The 22,173-nt window shown below is 38.0% G+C and overlaps 1 protein-coding gene across 3 annotated transcripts in view; it reads left to right on the top strand.

The window, feature by feature from the left end:
- FANCC (FA complementation group C) overlaps positions 1-22,054 on the top strand; it is a 92,738-nt gene extending 70,684 nt beyond the window's left edge. For all 3 annotated transcript variants that reach the window (XM_072859430.1, XM_072859429.1, XM_072859431.1), the window contains 7 exons: positions 1,709-1,761; positions 4,719-4,818; positions 10,422-10,497; positions 11,317-11,398; positions 15,161-15,332; positions 18,227-18,427; positions 20,314-22,054. In XM_072859430.1, the coding sequence (XP_072715531.1) occupies positions 1,709-1,761; positions 4,719-4,818; positions 10,422-10,497; positions 11,317-11,398; positions 15,161-15,332; positions 18,227-18,427; positions 20,314-20,457 (828 nt within the window). In that variant the 3' untranslated portion in view covers positions 20,458-22,054. The remainder of the gene's footprint in view (positions 1-1,708; positions 1,762-4,718; positions 4,819-10,421; positions 10,498-11,316; positions 11,399-15,160; positions 15,333-18,226; positions 18,428-20,313) is intronic.
- Positions 22,055-22,173: the final 119 nt, after the last annotated feature.

Genomic DNA, 22,173 nt, shown 5'->3' with positions numbered 1-22,173 from the left:
AGAAGAGCTATTATTTGATCTTGATATGTGTGGGAATGTGCTGATGGACCCTTTCTAGTTTATACTCAACCCATCATAAGCAACAGAGGGCTGACACATCATCATAGAAGTATGTGTGCAAAGGTAGGTAGACAATCTTAAAAGACAGCGGAGAAATGGCTGAATTCAACAATTTAGCCCAGAGGACTGAAAATCATACTTCTCACTTTCTGGTGTTTTCACAGAATTGCAGAATAGTTGGGATTGGAAGGCGCCTCTGGATATCGTCTAGTCCAAGTTGTCCTCTTAAAGAAAAAAAAAGATATGAACGTGTTTCTTTTTTGTCTCATCCAGCCAGTTTTTTTTCCCCCTGCCAGCAGTGGAAGTTTGGAGAGCAGCGTTGCAACAAGCTTCATGCTGCTCTTCACATGTCCAAACAACTGGCTGTAAATACTCTCGAACACTAGATGGCACACGTTCAACAGGACAACTTAGCTACAGCCCTGTGACAAAGAAAAAGTGTGGTGAAACATGAAAATGAGATGCCATCTAATATTTCCAGTATGGCAAAGACAACTGTGAGAAACAAGGAGCTTTTCTAGACAGTTTGTATTAAAGGTTGTTTCTTTATTTTCTGACATTATCTTATAGGGATCATATAAAGTCCTCATTCTGCCTGTGTGCAATTAAAAAGAAAAAATTATATTCTACTTGGTACTTTTTAGCTTGAAACAAATGCATAAATGGTTTCTTTGGAATAGTGTGTCAGGCACTTAAAGCTGTTACAATAAATGCCGTTTATAAATGCTGTTCCTTCCATGCATCCTGAAGTTTATAGAATGCATTTTATTAAACATGCATTACTCTAGATTGTTCAAGAACTATATTCTCGTCAAATCTTCAGGTGCTAACTTCAGGAGCACAAAGCGTGAGTCTGTTTTTTAACTTAGGCAAATACACTTTGGGGAATATGTAAGTAGTTATTTATTCTTGGTGCTCTATAAAAGTCTGAGAAATCTTAGAATTTAAGAATATGGGATTAGAAAGTAGTGTGTTTACTAGTTAGTCCATGTTTAACAGAACAACTTTCTTAAAACAGTCTTGTGTGGCAGCATGATAAAAAGATTCACTAGTTTTTAAAAAAATACATTTTGATGCACTGAGATATTTAGCTTGTACTAGCAACTCTGAAATTCACAGAAAAAGATAATACTGTGAAAAAATGTCTTGGACCAAAATGTGTGCAGTGGTATTAAAGACAAAGGCGAGAAAATAAATTTAATTACTGGAATTTAATTTTGAAGATGTAGCAAGAATCTCAAAGCACATCCAAAAGGGATTGTCTGTGAAGAGGAGACAAAAAGCTTTTTGTAAATCTGCTCCCTATCTCCTGCCTCCAGCAATTGCTTGCAACAACCTGTTCTTTCTATCTACCACCTTTAGTATTTTTAGTGACTGTTGTCATAAACAGTCTGGGATCCCAGGTGTTTGCATTTATCAGCTGTTTAGGCTGCTTGGTATCACTGTGGATCTCCTTCCATGACTTTGATATAGTTATTTTGAAGAACCTAATCCTGAGAAAATCTGAGGGTTTAGTAAGAGTTGATCTGAGATTTACAGTTTAATAATTGCAGTGTAATAGCATCTGTGAGTTAAGCTGTCAGTTACACAGTGGTGGTTGTTTAAGTTGTTTCTTATTAATGACTAACTTTCATTTGTTTATCAACAGCCACAAGCAGCAAGCCATCCTGCCATTTTCAGAATTGTTAATGAAATTTTCAAGTAAGTTTTGAAATTGTAGTGGGAAGTGTTTCAAATGATCAGTTTATACATTGAGGTTTTCTTCATGAGAAGGAGTATAATAACCTGGGATGTATTATAATTTCAGGATGTCTTTCTCTTTAGCTGTATGCCTTAGTCTCCCCTTCTGTGTAATATATTGCAAATAATGAAAAATGTTAAAAATCTTGTGAACTTTACATAAAAGCTACATTATAATAATAATTGATACAGTTGACTACATTGTATTTTAGCCTTTAAAATTTATAATGTATTTTGTACATCAGTAGAGATTTGTGATCGAAATATGATTTTGAGGTGAAAATTATAACTGCTGAAACGACTTGGCCCATTTAGCTAAAGCATTTGGACTTACCAGTGTAGCCTCTTTTATGTTATGTTAATAGTCTTCAGGATTGATATCAGATGTGCTCTTAATGGCATTAAACTATCGATCTGCCTGTTAATAATGAGTTTTGTTTTGCATTAAGATTATTTTGAAGCAATACATATTGTTTACCACATGGGGGCTTCCAGTCCTTTGTACTCAGTTTTCAGTGGCTTTTTCTCTTCACTTCACTTACTATTTTGTCATTCTTTTTAAGTAGATCTACTGCCGGGGTTATCAGTATTACAGTTTCGATACAACAGTAATGTATTTAGTGACTGACATTCTTTGTTCATCAAGTGTTTTTAAGAAAAAAGGGCTCCCAGGTGCACACGTTTCGGGCATTTGTGTGTCTGTATGCATGTTTAGGTTTGTGCAGGCACTAACAGAAGAGCTTTTGCTGTAGAAACTGTAGACTGCTGTATTGTGAGAGTGGAACCACTCGGCAGATATTGCTATGGCAGTCCTTTCTGCTGCTGTGGTCCAGTGTCTGAGCACAGCTAGCATTTTCTGAATAGTTGAGACCAGCCACTTTCCCAAAGCAAAATGCACTTGAAAATTGATGTGACTTCAACAAACCTGTACTAATGTTTTAGGCTGGAGGCTGTATATTGTGATGGTGTAGGGAGACAAAATTTGTACAAGCTTCTTGGCTTATTTAGGGTCATGATATATAAAATATTTTCTAAAAATAACATGAGACTATGTAACTCTTTTGCACCCTTTCCATTTGGTAGACAGTAGAAATGGATGAGGTGCTGTTTCTCAGATAACGCAGGACTTTGTCCAGCAGAGTATATCCTAATAAAACTTTGCACTTGTATTAATGTTCCAAATCATCTTAGAAATTCATCATGTTTTCCTGTTGCTCAGCCTACATTTCTGCTTCCTTGTTTGCTTTCCATTGTTTCTACTTAGTGTGCTTGTTCCTCTACATTGTTGGTATTAAACCCTTAATATGTTTTTAAAATACTACGTTTCGGGTCCTCTCGGTATTAAGTGAAGCTATACGTTAGCTGGCTTTTGCAGACCAGTTGGTTTCTGCAGCTTTGTATTCATTTTTGTTGTATTTCTCTGACATCCTTCCAACTATTATCGAGTGGTGTGCAGATGTTAAGATACTATTCCAGACGTAGTCGCATGTGAGGTTTTAGAGAGCTGCTGACAAAGACCTTGTACTTCATTGCTTGGAAACTGTGTTATGTTTCTACACTTGGTGGTAGAAAACTCCTTTTATTTTGGGGGTTCATAATCAGTTAAAAGCACAGATCTAAGCATTGCGTCTCTTTCAGGAATAACTTTCCTGCTATTTGCATGCTTTTTATTGAGGTTGATTGGGCTAAATTGTTTTATCTCAGGGATATTAACTTGTGCTTTTATTTCCCAAGTAGAAGCTTATTTTGTTGCTATGTGTGGCTATACAGAAGTCCACACACCTAGACTGTTTTGAGTTTCTGTGTACTATTTCTTGTGTTTTATTAGTGATTATATGTGCCTGTAGTTTTGTGAAATTTCTCTGTTACAGTAACATGTTAGTTGCTCTTATCTTTTAGATCATTATGGAAAGAACGAAATAAGTTTCTAATAAAAAACTTATATCTCAGTGGCAGCTTGCTTTGAACATTTTTTTCTCCTTACTATTACATGTCTTTCAAATAAGAGAATCAAAATTATACTTTGCTGACCATACGTTTTTCTGCTCCATTTGCTCAAGGTTACATTATGCCCTATAGAAGGCCAGTTAAAGCATTCACCTTCCTGAACCTCCAGAGTGGATTTTATGATTTCACCATTGAAGGCACATTGGAATGCATTGGGCCATAATTAAATCTGTAGCAATTACTGATCTGAAGTACGCCTTTGGTATACACTCATTTCTGTTTGTGCTTCTGATTTGTTGCTTAATGATCACTAAGGAGTCACAGTGACTGAACAGCAGCTGTATTATTTAAGTTCAGTCTCCTTCTGTAGTTTTTTAAATATGTAACTTTTAAATTTCATCAACCACTTTGTTTCCCTGGCTCCACTAGGGGTGTTATATTTAACAGTTTAAGTCAAGATTCCTCTCCCCACCCCCAGGTACCATATCCCAGGAGATTGTACTAGATTGTACTTTCTCTCTTAATTTGAGATGGCCTATGGGATGCAGTCCCGTGAAGCACTAAAGTATTCTTAACTGTAGGCATGGGAATAGTTGCTCTGAACCCAGTAAGACTGTTCAGATGCCAAATTTGCCTAATAAAGTTGTGGTAGTCTCTTTTTTAATTTTACACTTTTTTTTTCCTATTGGTAGGGTAAACTATGTGTGTCTGCACGTATATTGTATATACTTACTAAATCTACTTTATTTGTAGGAGTTGCATATGAGTTTTTTTAAAGCAAAAATAAAATTTTAAAAGCCTGCAAAGTTAGTATTTCAATCAGTTTCCACACTGGCATAATGAGCTCAGACACAGCTTGAATCTACAACATACGAAGAATGTACCTTTTTTTTTTTTTTTTCTTCAGTAAACAGTGGTGTGACGGGCAGACTAATTATCTGATCTGTCATAATCTAACTTTCAATGCTTAGGAATGCACTGCTGGAAACTGATGGAACTCCCGAAGTTATGACCATAATACAGGTGTTTACACAGCTCTTCCTTGAGGCTCATCAGAATGAAAACAAGCAGGTTAGTCAAGATCTATTTCTTAATGTTTCTTTTCAATGAGAAGGTATGAAATTTCACAAAACCAGAACAATTCTACTGTTAAGAATAGTGACTGAATATAATGAGCTGAGTAATAGCATATCTCTACAGCTTTATATACATGCCAAAGTTCAGTTCAAACATTTTCACCTGTGAATAAAATTATAGTGTGAAACCAATATGTAAGAGCAATTTTCCTGACTTTACCCTGGAGTAATCCTGCAACCTAAACTGTGATTTTTCAAAGGGGCAGTTCCCCTGGTGCTAAAGCTTCTGCCTGTACAGTGAACATTATCATGATCATCCATCTTTGATAGAAAGGATGAAAAACTTTAGATGCGTTTTTCTTTTGCAATAGCAGGGTTTCTGATAGTAAATGAAACAGAGATAATAACCCCCTTCCTCATTCCCCCTAATAATTGAAAGTAGGACACGGAACAGTCAGATTTGTCTGTTCAAAAGCTAAAAGACACAGAATACAAACTGGTTTCAGTTTCTGGTCTTCAACTATGGCCTCTCAGAAATTTTTCCTCAGTCTAAAGCTTCAAATTTCCCAGCTTAGTGTCTCTTCTTCTGCACAGATTTTTATACAGGTCTTACTGAACTGAATTAAGTAGAATCACTTTTGTGTATTAGTTTAAAAAAAGAGCAGGATCAGCTTCTCATTTTTAAATTTCAAAATGGAAATATGCAAGAGTTTTGTCTTGATTATAGGTTGCAACCTTCTTTTCAGGTTCCCAAATCACACTGTCATTTCACATCCTGACCATTCTGTTTGGTTGTTTAACTCCCAATTCATATGATGTAAGTTTGGACAGTATCCTGTCATTTAATAGCTTTCACTTTAGACATAAAATTTCCAGTTCCTTTGATTTTTTTGCATCTTTTTGGGGAGATGGTAGTTAAGAAAATTTTGGGACTTCTTGGAACTTGTAACATACTGGCCTTTAATTAGCAGTGTGATTGAATCTGTCTTCTAGCTTCAGGCAATATGAATTAAGGATGAAGCTGCAGCTGTCTTGCTTTATATATCGGTGCTGTGCATGTTAATTTTGTGCCATCCTGACTACATGGTAGCAGCACACTGTGTAGCCCCAGGTGGGGGTGACTGGGTGGAGAACGCAAGTAAAGATTCCACACCCATCAGACACCCAAGAGCTAATCCTGTTGTGCAGGTGATGCATTTGCTTCAGGGTGGAAGTCCTTCACCTGCTGGCATTGTAACATGGACTATTGCCCACTTTTTTGAAGTGATTTTAAATGTTACGTTTCCTCTATTTAACTTGTATACAGTTCAATTCATGGGGCTCTAATTAAGGTATTATCTTCAGTATTAGAATTTTAAACCCCTTGTTTCACAGTTTATGAATCAACCATAATGTTAACTGACAGTTGGCATACAAAACAGAGGCACAGACTGCTTCCTAAACTTTGTTTAAATCAGGCAGATCATATCTTTTTTTGTCATACCAATATTACATAAATTCGTAAGGCACCCATCTTTGTGGTACCTGGATGCCCTTGACAGGACATTAGCATTTTACAGAGGAATGGTAAAACCATTAATGACAGAAGATGAAGAGGGTTCTGGCTGGGTCATCTGAGACCTTAGGAGTTTATAGTACAGTTAATTGAAAAAAGGCTAGGCAAACAGATGTGTCCACAAAATTTTCAAAAGAACCAGGTCGTGTCTGGCAGTTGCACCAGTTTGCAAGGTGGAAGGAGAACGATTCTCTATTGCAGTGTGGCAGCTGTCAGAAATAGCTGTCTTTCCTAGTAACTTTGTAGACCATTTAGAGAAAACAAGGTTTGGCAGAAAAAACCTGAAGAGTGTGAAAAAACAGTGCTACAGGGTTTAGGAATAGTCTTGTTTCCTCTATGTTTTGGGAGACTGAAAAAGGTATAAATGAAACATGGAGTTTAAACCTACTTAGGAAAAAAGACCATTTGTGTAGTCATTGAACGAGAAATTTAAGATTGGGTGTACTGAGATCACTCTTGGGATAATCCTTTCCATGTTTTGTACAAGCAGATTTTCTTCAAGTTTGTGATGGTAGTGAAAGCTGACCTAAGGATATTTGGGTCACGTTACTTGTAAATTTATGAACTTAAAGTTCATGTTTTATTTGACAAATTATAATTTCCTCCAGGATTATTTTACCTTGATCATTTGAGAATTGTCAATGGTTTTCACCTGGAAATTTTGTTTTAAATAGCTGGATAGCCAGTGTTCAACTTCTATTTCCTGTTATACATTATTACATATATATAAAAGGGTTATATATTCCACATCCAAACTAGTTCTGTCTCTTTGTGCCTTGTTTTGCACCTTGTGATGGCTTATGTAAGGAAAGAACTGCCTAAAATACTGTGTTTGTATGACAGGAAGCAAAGATTTTTTGCTTTGCTTAAACAGTATGCTGAAGACTGGTTTTCACTTACTTTACAATACTGTTTTCATATGTAACTCATGCTGTGGCTTGTCTTGGCTACTACTAACTGTGTCAAGGGCTGCTTTTTCATGGGGATTTTTGGTGCCAGCTAATTACAGAATCACAGAATCGTATAGGTTGGAAAAGACCTTTAAGATCATCGAGTCCAACCGTAAACCTAACACTACCAAGTCCACCACTACACCATGTCCCTAAGCACCACATCCAAACGTCTTTTAAATACCTCCAGGGATGGTGACTCAACCAGTTCCCTGGGCAGCCTGTTCCAATGCTGGACAACCCTTTCAGTGAAGTAGAATTTCCTAATACCCAGTCTAAACCTCCCCTGGCACAACTTGAGGCCATTTCCGCTCGTCCTATCACTTGTGACCTGGGAGAAGAGACTGACCCCCACCTCTCTACAACCTCCTTTCAGGTAGCTGTAGAGAGCGATAAGGTCTCCCCTGAGCCTCCTCTTCTCCAGGCTAAACAACCCCAGTTCCCTCAGCCGCTCCTCATCAGACTTGTGCTCCAGACCCTTCACCAGCTTCGTTGCCCTTCTCTGGACACACTCCAGCACCTCAATGTCTCTCTTGTAGTGAGGGGCCCAAAACTGAACACAGTATTCGAGGTGCGGCCTCACCAGCGCTGAGTACAGGGGCACGATCACCTCCCTAGTCCTGCTGGCCACATTATTCCTGATACAAGCCAGGATGCTGTTGGCCTTCTTGGCCACCTGGGCACACTGCTGGCTCATATTCAGGCTGCTGTCAACCAACACTCCCAGGTCCTTCTCTGCTGGGCAGCTTTCCCGCCACTCTTCCCCAAGCCTGTAGCGTTGCATGGGGTTGTTGTGACCCAAGGGCAGGAGCCAGCACTTAGCCTTGTTGAACCTCATACAGTTGGCCTTGGCCCATGGATCCAGCCTGTCCAGGTCCCTCTGTAGAGCCTTCCTCCCCTCAAGCAGATCAACGCTCCTGCAGAACTTGGAGTCATCTGCAAACTTACTGAGGGGGAATAGGGATTATTAATTTTTAATTAACCTAATTCCTCTTGACAAGTGGACTTTTAGAGTCTTACCATACCAGTGATACATAAACTATCTGAGGCTACTCTATATATTAGTGTGCTGTAATTTCAATTAACTGTTGTTTACAGAACAAAAAAATGAGTAGAGGGAAAATGTGCCATTCTAGTTGTTTATAAGATGGATGCATGTATATCCCAAAAGAAATGAGTTACTAAGTATGGTCTTCATTGTATTTAGAAATTTATCACATTTTGTAGAGTCTGTATTCCCAGTCTGTTTCAAGAGATGATCTATTTGCTAAATAGTCTCTTATTCCTAAAGAAAGGAGACAGAAGAGTTCTAAGGTCATTGGTATGGAGACATGAAGACTGAAATGACAGAATTACAGAGTGGTTGAGGTTGGAAGGGACCTCTGAGGGTCATCTTGTCCAACCCCCCAGCTCAAGCAGGGCCACCTAGAACCAGTTGCCCAGGACCATGTCCAGTTGGCTTTTGAATATGTCCAAGGACTGAGACTCTACAACCCCCCTGGGCAACCTGTGCCAGTGCTTGGTCACCCTCACAGTTTAAACAAACAAACAAAAAAAGTGTTTTTCGATATTCAGATGGAACCTCCTATGTTTCAGTTTGTGCTCATTGCCTCTGGTCCTGTTACTGGGCACCACTGAAGAGAGCCTAGCTCTGTCTTCCTTGCACCCTCCCTTCAGGTATTTATATACATCGATAGGATCCCCCTTGACCCTTCTTTTCTCTAGGCTCTCTCAGCCTTTCCTCATAGGAGAGGTACTCCAGTCCCTTAATCATCCTTGTGGCCCTTTGTTGATCTCTCTCCAGTATGCCCATGTCTCCCTTGTACTAAGGACCCTGCAACTGGGCATAGTACTCCAGGTTTGGCTGGTGGAGTGGCTGCTCACCAGTGCTGAGGAGAGGGGAAGGATCATCTCCCTCGACCTGCTGGCAATCATTTGCCTAATGCAGCTCAAAATACCACTTGCTGCCTTTGCGGCAAGGGCACATTGCTGGCTCACATTCGACTTGGTGTCCACCAGGAGCCACAGGTCCTTTTCTGCAAAGCTGCTTTCCAACTGGTTGGCTCCCAGCATGTACTGGTGCCTGGGGTTGTTCCTTCCCAGGTGCAGGACTTTACACTTCTCCTTGTTGAACTTCATGAGGTTCCTGTCAGCCCATTTCTCCAGCCTGTCAAGGTCCCTCTGGATGGCAGCACAACCCTCTGGCGTATCAGCCACTTCTTCCAGTTTTGTGTCATCAGCAAACTCGCTGAGGGAACACTCTGCCTCATCATCCGGATCATTAATGAAGATGTTAAACAGGACGGGACCCAGTATTGACCCCTGGGGTACACCACTAGTTACTGGCCTCCAGCTAGACTTCATGCCACTGATCACCACCCTCTGGGCCTGGCCTTTCTGCCAGTTTTTGGCCCACCTCAAAGGGAGTTCGTATTGCACTTGCACATGCATGCTACACATTAGATGTGCCTAAGGTAGATGTTTGCAGAACAAAAGGATTAAAGGTATGCTGCTGCTCATCTCAATTGCACAAGCAGCAATGTTCACAGTATACAAATCACAGGTACCCAGATAAATAGAGGACAAGTCTGTTATCTGTGACTACCCTACCTTGTGCTCAGATCCTAAGAATTGTAGGTTTGCATTTTTGAATATAAGGCAATAATCTACATCATCCCCTCAGATATTGTAGATGTTATTAGTTCTTAGTTTAATATGATCCATGAACCTGTTTACACTGGAAAATGAAATTAAACTTATTAGTGTCTCTTTTAACCTCTGCATATTAAGAGTGAAGACTTTTGTGATTACAGGGAAAAAGCCTAAGAATATTGAGATGTAATTTTCTTCATACTCTGAATCTTTTTTAATGCATGTGTTTTAAAAATCCATAAGTAATTATTTTCTAAGCAAGCTTTTTCTAAATATCTCCCTTCTTTCTTTATGCAAAATCCTAAAATTAAGTGTAGAGTTTTTGTGTTCTCTTGCTTCAGTCTGTATTGTTAATTACTACCTTTTAGATGAGATTGTTCACTGTGGGTTTGTTTTGAAAACTGACCAGAAAGCTCTTAAAATAATGATTTTGTATCTTAGCATAAATTTCCACTGAAGGCCTACTTCCCTTACCATCACCAGCCTCTTGTAACAGCTTTACTCAGACGTCCTTTCGGTAAGTTTCTTCATGAAATATTTGCAGCATTAACCAACCTGCATAATCTGTGTATGTCTTAAAATAACTTTAAAAGGGATCAAGACAAAATTTTGCCATTTCCTAAATAGGGTGTGTTGACTTAGCAATTTTAATAATTTTCTTTTAATGTATTTTTTTGCAGGAACATCTAATTCTTATGTAACAATAACACAGATGTAACTTTAAAGAAAACTAAACTAGAAGTGAATAACAAAGAAAGAGAGCATAATTTTGTAGGAATGAAGACAAATTACTGAGATTGTAAAAATACTAAATATTCTTATCTTCTAATATTAGTAATTGTTATTATGGAAATTTTCATGTCTATTACAAGAAATAGCCTTGCCGTTTGTCTCTGAAGCTTGAATTCTGCTGATAGTTTAGATTGCAAACCTAATATTTTTTTCAGGTTTCCCATTTTTATAGAGCAAGAAGCCACTGCTCAGTATGGTATTTCATGAGCAATAATTTCAACTCAGTACAAGAGCTTCTGGGAAAGTTACTCCACTGATTATATATTTAATATTGAGGTAGCATTTGCACAAGGGTACATCAGCCTCATTTGAATATCCGTAGCTGTACTTCCTCACATGGCTTTGTCAATGAATTGTTCTAAGAAACACAGTAATAGGTATTGTTGAAAATTGGGAAATTTTGAAATGAAATTTTAACTGCTTTGTGATAACTGAATCAAGTTGCACAAATTTTAATGCTAGCTTAATATGGTTAATTTCACTGTTCTGTTCTAGTTGGACAGACTAGACTTTTAAGAGTTTTATTTTCATCCTCCCTCCTCAGAACTGCCAACTACACACTGGTCTCAACACTTGAAACACATTTCAGATATGCTCAAAGCATTAGTAGAAGATACAAACATTAGGTAAGCAGTATTATGTTTGCTAACTTTTTGTCCTTTGCATATATTACTTTGTGAAAAGTCATGTCATTTGAAATCTTTAGTGGCGACATTTCATCATTTTGTTATTACTCTCTAAATAGAGCTTTGTTTTAAAGAACAGGACTTCGATTACTTACTGAACCTGAACTTTGTAGCACCTATAGACCTGACCAATAAGCCTCTGAGTAAACAAAGTCTTGTCATTCTTTTCATTTCACTAAACAGCTTCTGTATAACAGAAATGCTTACTTGCCTGCTGTCCCATTTCTCCCCCAAAGCTTTTAAAACTGATTCTGGATTGAGTAACAAGAGAACTCTTCCAACCAGAAAAGCAACTAGTATTGGAAAGAGCCTGTTGTGTGCGGTACTGTTTTATGAAGGAGATTGTATTGGCTTTCTTCAGGCTTGTGCAAACAACCAAACTTCAAATTCCTTGATTTTTTTCATAAAGATAGGAGTGCTAGACTGCAGTATCATTGTTACATTACTCTTTGAGCTGACACCCCATGTTTCTGACCTGTTGCCCTTAGCTTTTTTTGTCCAAATACTTGCTATGATGAATGATAGTGTTTGTACACATGAATTCTGCTTTGGTAGTAGATGCTCTAGGACTATATGAAAAGAATGAAAAAAGATACATGTCTATGTTGCTGCCCTGTAATTCTTTCTTATCAGGTGTGTGATGAAACCTGACTTGCTTAGGGCTTGGATATGCATCTGCTTAGATCTGCTCTGAGAGTGAGCTTTCCAACGAATATTGAACAGCTTCTAAATTAAAATAAACTACTTTAATTTTGATTTAAAACCTGAAATATTTCAATAGAAACATGGAATGCCTAGGCCAGATAGATTTGCTGAACATGATACCCAACTGTCCCCCTGTGTCCTGGAAGGCAGGTACTTCCATTCATGCTTGGTTCCAGTTAACTCATGGAGGCTTTTATTTTTGTTGTTGAGTGGCAGAAAAAAGCTTTTTGCTGTTCCCTCTGAGGCCCGGCTGTCTGCTGGCCAGTTCTCACTTTCTGTATGAGCTGCAGTTCAGTGCTATGTCTCGCCTGTTCATCCCTGAAGTCTGTCAAACCTTTCTGCCCTTGGAGTGTGACCAATAGCTGACCCTGGCTTCTTAAGGAAACACATAACTCAAACTTAGAACAAACAAATAAAACAAATACCATCCATCTTAATGTGTTACAATAGTGGAAGCATGTCTGTTCTCCTTTTGTTACCTAGCCCTTTCTTGGCTTATACTGTCTTTTTCCCCTCTTTGCCTTGATAGTACACTAGTTTGAATAGTATTGTACTTGCCAGAATATCCTCTTACTTCCTTTGGAACTCGTGCAACAATTATGTTTTCTACCAAACCCCTCTCAGTTACAAAGAAAATGGATCTGGCTCAAGTTTTTAAATACTAATATCCATGAGGAAACTGTATTCAATTTTCTTTTATTGCTTTATTCCTGATTCACCATCCTTTCTACTTAATTGGATTAATGGAGGAGCAAAAAATACTGCTATACAGCGTATCCTCTTGCTTCTTGTAGTCAGTGCTCTCTGTTTATATAGCTTGTTTTTCAATGGTTTTGTCTTACACCAAATGTAAGTCTTACAGCAAGGTGCTTTCTGTGTACTTCTAATCAACAGAATGCTTCTGTGCCATTATTTATTATTATATGTAGTCATCTCAGTGAACAGTAAATATTATGTGAGATTTTAAACCAGAAATAAACTGATGTACATTTATGGGGGGGAAGTCCCAGAAAAAGTGAAGGGCCACTTTTGGCAATGACAGTGGAGCAGTTGACATAGATGCCCCTACAGAGTGGGTAGAAACAGCAGTGGGGACAGAAGTGGAGGGTACCCGACTCCAAACCAGGCACTGTGATGGTACAGAAAGTTATGGTGAGTTGTAAGTGCAGTGGTGCCTAGGTTCTCTAGGCAAGAATTAAATTCTGTTCTGCTAAGTACCTGTTAAAATTAGTTTAATGCTTAAAGTTTAAGGACTTGTATTTACCCTTTGAGCTATGAACACTTCCAGTCGTAAATACTGTCAATATTACCCTAAGTATAGTTATCTGTTCTGAGTAATTAACTTTTAATTAAAATTTCATCTTTGATTTTACATCACTGGGTTTCAGAGCTAGCCTGTATCCTTACATTGTCACAGCATTGAATTATGGTCAGATAAGTAGATTATTTTGCTGAGGAGAGGGCTGTTGTCCTAGATCACGGTCACATTTGTTGTTTTTTTCAAAGGTTTTTGAGTTGCATTTGCCTATTCTAGTATCTTCAAAGACTTTACCAGTGCTGATCCTGTTCCTTTAGCTAAGGAATTTTAGTCTCAGATTTTGTCACACATCTCTAGTTCCCTGCAGTCTGAGCCATGCTGCTGCCCCTCCAAAAGCTGTAGAATATCAACAACGGTGACTTTTCTAGCAATCACCTCAGTACTCTGTTTTCTCTTTATGACTGTATGTCACTCTATGTCAAGCTTTTATGTCTGATGTCAGTGATTACACTTATCCAAAAATACTCTTGTGGTGGATTTGTGTCCTAGGAATAGGATTTTGAGAGCCTGAGATTCTGTGGCATATAGACAATATCACTTATAGGATCAATAATTTCTGGGACACCTGTAGACAACATCAGTCACCAGTATACTCCAGGCATAGAATACTATCTGCACACATCACACCTTCATCCATAAAACTGTGCCTCCCACCTCTTCAGAAAGTCTTAAAGATAAAGCAGTTTATTCCATCTATGACATTGTCACAATCCCCAGATAACGTGATGGTATCAGACAACTTCATCAACTCCTGAAATTTCTAAGATTCTTGGAGTTTCCTGGGAAGGGTGGCATAGCAGCTTTTGGAGTCCCCAGGAATAAAACATAAGGAAAACCTCTAATTCTTCAAACTTTTGCCAAACATAATAGGAATAATTGTTCCTGGTTCTTAATCTCCTTCCAGCTCTTCTCCTGTCTGTCCTTCCTTCCACACTCAGTTTGACTTTTTTGCTTTGGAGATGCCTACCATTAGTTTGCATCTCCCCATTATTTCGCTTTTCTTTAGTCTTATCTTGACTTTAGAAGAGTACCTGTGAGAAAGTGTAGAGATGAGCTGTGGTCCATTCTCACCTTTCTTTTGCTTACTGCAGTAACCCAGTTGTAAATACCTTCAAAATTTTCATTAAAGAGGACCTGAATTTTAAGAATCAGGAGATGAATATCCCTAAAATCTAAATATAGTCCATCTAAATATAATTCCTCATGAATTACCAAAAAACATGTGCCTCGTGAATTACCAAAACCCAGAAAATAACCCTGGAAAGCAACAGAGAGAAACTGGAAGACAATATAAGGCAACAGTATGTTAGAATACAACACTTGAGATATGATTTAAAGTTTTGAAAGTCCTTCAACTGGAGAGTGTAAATGATAAGGTTTAATTTTACAATGTATATTTTAATACATAGTATTTTGTCACAGTTTATTAGAAACTGGTGTTATGGATAGTCTGTTCTACTGACAAAGTTAAGCTGTTGTAGCACTGGGTATATCTCATTTGATCGTGACTGCAGATAATAGAGTAATACATGGCTGTATGCTTAGCAGGTAAGGCATTATCTATTGAAGAGTAGTTTAACGATTTTTATTTTCATGCCAGCACCCTTTGCAGTTAATGTAACACATTTAAAAATGTTAAGTAACAAGAAATACTTAATCGTGTCTTTGTTATTTTCCAGTTCTCTTGCTGACCTTTTTGAAATCTGGTTTTTGGTTGCTTGTTTTGGAGAATGGCTGGATATTGCGGCAGAACAATTACTGAAGGTTGCTGTAGAACCAGATGCTTTGCTGTGGCTGCTGGCATTTTACTACTGTCCTCAGAATGAAAACCAACAAAGGACTCAAACAATGGTGGGTAACGTAGGGATAGTAAGCAGCAATAAGCAGTTAATAGGCTGCTTATATCTTATTGCTCTAAAACAAATAGTGCACACCAGAAAAATGAAAGGTCTACACTGGCGGTTTTGGCTTTACAAGGTCTCCTGGGAATTGTGTTGCAGTGGAGAAGTTGAAAGATAATTTTTGTGGATTTTCTTGGTGACATTTAGAAAACATTTTTCCTCTTCATAGTATATTATATAGATTAGCACCTTCTTGACTTTCTTTTGGATAACTTGGGTGCTTTTAATCACAAGTAAAACTACTCTAGCAATGGTATTTTTTAAATCACTGTGTGTCAGAATTCAGCATTCCTATGTTATGGCATCTTCTGAGAAGCAAACACAAGAGAAATCACAACAGCAGTCGAAGCAGTAAAGATACTTACGAGGCATAGCCCTGAATCCTAACCTGCCCATCTATTCTGATTTCTCTTATGTATCTTTACTGATTTTTGGCATGTATGAGATTGTAACAAGTATGTTATATTCCCACATGCTAGGTTTCTAACAGAAGGAAGCAGTGTTCTAACCTCACACACTGTACTGCATGAAGAGTGCTGTGTGTCTGTGTATGCATGGAAATACATTAAAGCCTTTAATTTAGACCTATTATGCAAGTTTGAACTAGCCCAAGCAATCTGATCTATGAAGCTGAGATGCAAAATCTGTCTGTAGCATCTCTAGTTTTCCTTAATTCAAAAACTGATTCTGTTTGAGTTAAAAATGCAGCTCAGTACACCACGCTAGTAAAACATCATGGTTTCATTTTACATGTAATGGTCCATGTACAACAGTGTGTTCTGCAATATTTTATTTTCTTCCCTTCCCCTTCCGCCACCCAGATGGCACTACAAATGCAAGCTCACATCCCAATCACTTTTTAATTTTTTTTCTCTTCAATGTCTTATAGTCTAGGAGCAGGGGTGGGATGTTGGCTGAGCAGTTAAGTTAGAGCTACAGTGAAGTAAAGAAACCAGGGCTGGGTTTAGAATGCAGTTTTGGGAAAGAAGGCAATACCCAGGCAACAAACATAAGTGAATGAAACTGAAGGACTATAGGTGCAGATCTATTTATGGAACATTGTTCTAACTCCAGCACTGCAGAATGAAATCACATAGTCCCACATATAAAATCATATCCCTGTGTGTTCCCTATGCTATCACTTTGTTATTCTGTCATAAAGTATGACAAACTTTAGTGAGAAGAAAGCTTTTCCACTGACAGCCCACGCAGTTACTCATCTGTTCCCAGAGGTCTAATATTTCAGTTCATTATGATTCTTTTCTTTATTTACTTCGTCGGACATTTTTTTTTTTCCACAGGCCAGGCTACTTCAGAAGCATTCCCACAGTTCATGCAAAGCTTCTTCTGCCTTTAGTTAGATATTTGCTTTTTCTTTTAAATTGTCCTCTGGCAGGTTAGCTCTCAGCTCTTTCAAATGGAGTGGTTTCCTCCTCAACCCCTGCACCTTTCACCAGTTAAGGATTAAGATGGCATGGGAATTTCTGGCTAATGCCAAGCTGGAGGACTTTCCGTTCAGCATATTTTTGTGTGGAAAGGCATGCACTCATGACTTAAGATTTTGTCTTCCTGCTACTTACTTTAGGTAGCAGCTTATATATCAGCAAGAGTACAATACATAGGGTTAAAATTATTTAAAGAAGAAAAAGGCTACTTTTGCTGTTCACTAGACTTCAGTCATACGTGCAGGACTGAATATTCTGCTCCTCAATATTTATTCATTTGTTGGAGGCATTTCATATCTTTAGACTCTGAAACATTGGAGGAACAAAACTTGGACATGGGTCACAGTAACTTTGGCACGAAGAATGAGTCTCCTAGGGTACATGAGCTCATGGAGCAGAGCCTGCTACTATCAATCTCCAGTCTCTGGCAACGTGGGATGGAGGCACACCAAGAATAGGATGCACAGAGGGATAAAGGACCTCAAAGAATTCCAGTTACCTTTCTTTAGGTTCTGGTATCATTTGTTGCCTCACATGTAATTGTGGACATAATTCAAGAATAGCAGCTTTTTCAGACTATTTTATGTGGAATTGTTAATAGGGCAGGGATAAGAAAAGCAAGGTCAGGTAAATGACTGAAACAAATTGTCCTAATGAACGGGGTTGAGAAATGGGTGTCCTTTTCCTTTGGGTCTGCAGTGGTATATTTTTCCATTGTTCCTGCATTTACTCATTTGGGTTTTTTCTACCAGTTTGTTTGGTTTATTTTTAATATAGCGAACGGAGTTATTGTTAGGATTTTTTGCAATAGTTGCTTATAGTTCTTTTTCCATTGTGTAGGTGCCAAAATCTTCTGGTTTCTACTCCCAGTAAAAATTAGCTTTCATTGGCTAATTCAAAAGGTAAAACCATAAGTTGCAAACAACACAGGAAGAAGGAAAAAACTGCATTCTTACCAGAAGATTTTATCAGCAGAGGTCAGGTTGCATGGGGATTTAATTGGTTTGTAGCAGCAATACTGAAATGAGCCCTTGAGGAGCCTCTGTTCTTTTTCCCACAATGCAAAAATCTGACCGTGTTCTGCTGAGGGACTTTCTCCATTTCCTTTTATTATTAAAAAGGTCAAATCCTGGCTTGATGCCCTGCCTGCTTAGTTTGCAAGACCAAAGAAAGTTTAAAAATCCATTCTATCCACCTCTGTGTGTGCGAATCAGTATAAAAGAAACGTGTACAGCCCTTCCTTCCCTGCTGCTTAAATTCAGACTCTTTTTTTTTCATGTTTGGGTAGTTTCTGCCAAGGATTCAGTTTCCTGTTAGTGAATAAATCCAAAGGAAAAATAACATAGGTATGACCTTTACTCTTCTCTGATCCTGCATCCTTTGAAATTGTTTCCTACAGGTAGAAGCTCAAGCAGTCTACAATCATCTAATGATACTCTTCCGCTGTACAGTCCTTTCTGCCAAAGATCTGGAGGCTGCTGTACACCGTATAACAGATATAGAGCAGTGTTGTAACCAGCATCTTATAACACATCTTCTTACCAACTTTTTGCTCTTTTCTTCTGGTGGACATATGATTGCCCAGGAATTCATTTACCATGTAAGTGTTTCTTCGTTTTTTTCAGTTTAAGTAAAACAGATTTTTTTTACTATTTTGGAGTTAAGTTCCTACCTCTTAAAAAAGAAAATACATAGCAGAGAATTAACGAAGATCGTGATTACAGCAACTATACCTAACTTGCTACATATCTATTTCAGCTACAGTCAAAATATTTTCCTTCTTGAGACTTCTTGACAAGATCTCCCTGAAAAGGTTGCTGTCCTGACTATACAGCTGCAGAAATAGTTGGAGTAGTAGCTGCAGTTGAGGGATACCTACAGTTCATTTACACCTGGCATAGACAGCATGTGCAAACATTTTGCTTTTCCCAGTTATAAATCACTCCCTTAATTATCCAGCTGCTGCAGAGATGATGGAACTGTCTTCTCTCTGCTTTCCATTATGTAAAACAGCTAGTTACTAAGTGTTAGCAGTGATGAGGCAGAAGCTTGGTGCTTTAGCAAAGCCAGAGAGGAAAATGGTGTAATAATTGAAAGAAAAAAAGAACGAAGATCTGAGAGAGTCTCACTTGACATGTGAAGAAAGCTGAAGAGTAAAATGTTGGAAGGGTGCCACAATATCTTGCTGTTGTTGATGAGGACCTTCAGGTATATTGGTGCAAATAGTATAGTGTGTTTGTGTCTCTCAAGATAAATAGTGCTATCTTAGTATGAGATTAGGAATTTATTCCTTTCTAACCATAAAACCATACTCTGAAGAAGTACAAGCCTCCTGTGCAAGCAGGTCTAGGGCCAGTGTGTGGTTTTAGCACTTCAAAACTTTTTTCCTCTCAGCAGCAGTGTGCTCTTCCATCTGTATAGGCTATATGGCATGTATAAGGAGTCTGATTTTATGACACAGGAAACTGGAAACCTATTTTGGTGGTTATTCCTTCTGGCTGACTAAACAAACATAACATTTTTCTGTTTAAGAAGGGCTAAGATGTTTCTAGGATTTTAGATGTAAGTTCACAAATGATCAATTTCTTCTTAGCATAAGAATGTAATGATAAAATTAGGGCGGTTGTATGTATTTTTATAGTCTTCTGGTTTTAGTATTTCTCTCTTGAGGAGTGTGGCTGCTGAGCAGTGATGCTGTAATATACTAGTCTGCTGCTTAAACCTCTTCAGGAAGACCAAAGGCAATTTCTTGTTTCTTTATGGAAAGCAACATAACTAACTTTCAAAACTCCGAGTATACCTCAACTGCAGGGCGGTCATGAGCTGTTGTAGGCCAGAGTATGTTGGTCTGATTAATTTTGACTGTATCTGTGTAATCATTAACGTGTAGCTAGTCTGTCCATGTGATTTGAAAAGGCCTGAAGACAATATATGAAAGGCAGAATGGTGTGGAACCAAATTGGGATGTGTGGCAGTGGTTTTGGTTAGCATGGTAAACTTCGGGATTAACAAAGCAGATGAAATGGAGTAAAGTCCCTCCTGATCTGCAAAAATTGCAACTTAGGGTCTTTTCCTGGTACTTTGTCATCTCTTGGGGAAGGGATTTATTTTTACTTTTGAAAGCTTTATAGAATTGAATTGTGTCACCGAACCCACCCAAAACCTTCATGTGCTTTTAGTTGTTTTCTAAGGAAATTACTTTTAAATGGCTACACTGTCTGTTCATTTGTGTTTCCTTTAAAAACTTTTTGACCTCCTGATTTGTTTCACTTAAATTTGAGAGAACAGTAAAAATCTCAAAGTTGCTCAGTTCCGCCAAGACATATGAAAAGAGATGCCTTGGGCAGAAGTTGCTTTTGAACTCGAGCATCTCACGTGTTCAGCGGTGAGGGACAAATCTGAGGTTTTGTTGCAAATATTAACGGAGAATTCTTAGTACTTACCAACATAATTGCATTATTTCCGATCTTCTCTGTTTCCCTTCAGATTACTGAGACAACTGGTACCAGCAAAGAAGTTTGTAGCCTTCTTATCCGTACTGCATACAGATTTAACCATAACGGAGAAGAAAACCAAAGGACTGTGAAGCTGCTGAATGAACTTCTTCAAAAACTAACATCAAAAGTTTAGATTTTTAATGTCATCTATTTATCAAGCCAACAAATCAGATCTTTATCCAGGTGTCAGGCTTTCATTAACATCTTGTACTGCAGGTTACCAAGGGTAGAAAAATATCTACTTAAGCATATCCCGCAACTTCGTATTCCCTCAGATATATTTGAAAATAATCCTTTGTTTGGAAATGTTAACCTTTTAGAACATAACAGTAAATATTAAAGATGGTTGAAAATTTTGTTCTGAGCATCTTCTTTAACAAGAGACCTATGTCATTTAAAGCAGTTCACTCATCTCTTTGTTTATCTGGATGAGGATCCGTTTTTCTCCCAAATTACACCTGGTTTTATTAGCAAATCATATCCAATTGCTTGGTTGGTAAGTTGTTCCTAAAATGTTTTGTTCTATAATTCTGCTTTTATGAAACTAACGATGATCTCAAGTGAGGGTTAGTGATTCATGGTGAATGCACTCTATGTTCTCAGGAAATCAACGTTTCCTGAACTTCTAGTTCTTTTTGAAAATGTTTCCAAAATGAAACTCCTCTCAGATTCGCTAAATTATTTTTTTCAGTACTGCAGCTTTCACAGGACAGTGTTCTCTGCAAAGTACTGTACCAATAGATGGTCTCTGTCAACAGATACTGCGGGTAGAAGGTTGCTCGGAGTACAGCCTATTTTCAGTGTGCCGTGACTGATGCTATTGTTTATACATTTAAGAAAATTTTTTTTCATTCACACAAAAACAGGGCAAGCATAACACAGGCATAAGGAAATTTTGCAGTTTGAGGGCCACATTTCCTAAAGAGAGCATATGGTTGCAACTCATCTCCCTCTTTTTTGTGTCCAGAGGTAGTTTGCTTGCTTCTTTGTTCAGGTTTTTTGTCTCATGCAAAGAGCATGGACAGAGAGCAATGGCTTACTGTTCTACCCTTAGGAAAGTATTTGTCCCAAGACGTTTTGTGAACCTGTTTCTAGCTTAACTAGAAAAATAAGCATGGAGGATAGTAAGGACAGAGGATCCTAACTCTTTTCAGTAATTTGTTCTCATATATTACCTAGCTTTAATGTCAACACTTGTGCTATGTTCAAAGGTGATACTCAGAATACTATTCTTGCATATAAAATCAGAGGCATGTATCTTAATTTAACGCAGCTTTCTGAATGTAGCATTTGTTTTTGAGCAAGGGAAAAGAAAAACAATGCACTTAGTGTCCCTTGGCTGTTAGAAGTGGAAAGATATTTTCTGTAATTCTGTTGACTGATTTCTTACAATTTTGTTCCCAGTGAGTCATATCAGACCAAATTACAGAAGTTACATGTCCTCTCAGTTTGTTAATGTTTGTAATATTTGATTCCAGCATATGAAGAAATAGTAAATACGTAATGTATGTCTGTGAAGAAAGTTGGGGTTTTTTTTTCTCTGATTAAAAATATTTCTGAATGAAAAATCAGAGATATGTTGCAATTTTTCAGTTGTTGGTAGCCACACATATCTAAAAAAGCAAAATCAAGCAACCCAGTTTTCTGTTCCCTGAATATCATACCTGAAAAGCATGGGATTAAACTAAATTATTTGTTGGTCGCAAACTCTGAGGTATTTGTCTAGTGGGAACACCTGTGGAGCACTCTACCTAGAATGATAAATAATCTAAAATTTGTCTCCAAAGGAAGAATTATTTTATTTTTGCTTTAATTTCTAATCCGTTTGTTGGATGTGAGATTCTTTGGT

The sequence above is a fragment of the Ciconia boyciana genome, chromosome 4 (genome assembly GCF_034638445.1).
Source record: "Ciconia boyciana chromosome 4, ASM3463844v1, whole genome shotgun sequence".
Classification (NCBI taxonomy): domain Eukaryota; kingdom Metazoa; phylum Chordata; class Aves; order Ciconiiformes; family Ciconiidae; genus Ciconia; species Ciconia boyciana.
The sequence above is the reverse complement of the archived record's forward strand: the minus strand, read 5'-3'. Positions and strand labels throughout refer to the sequence as shown.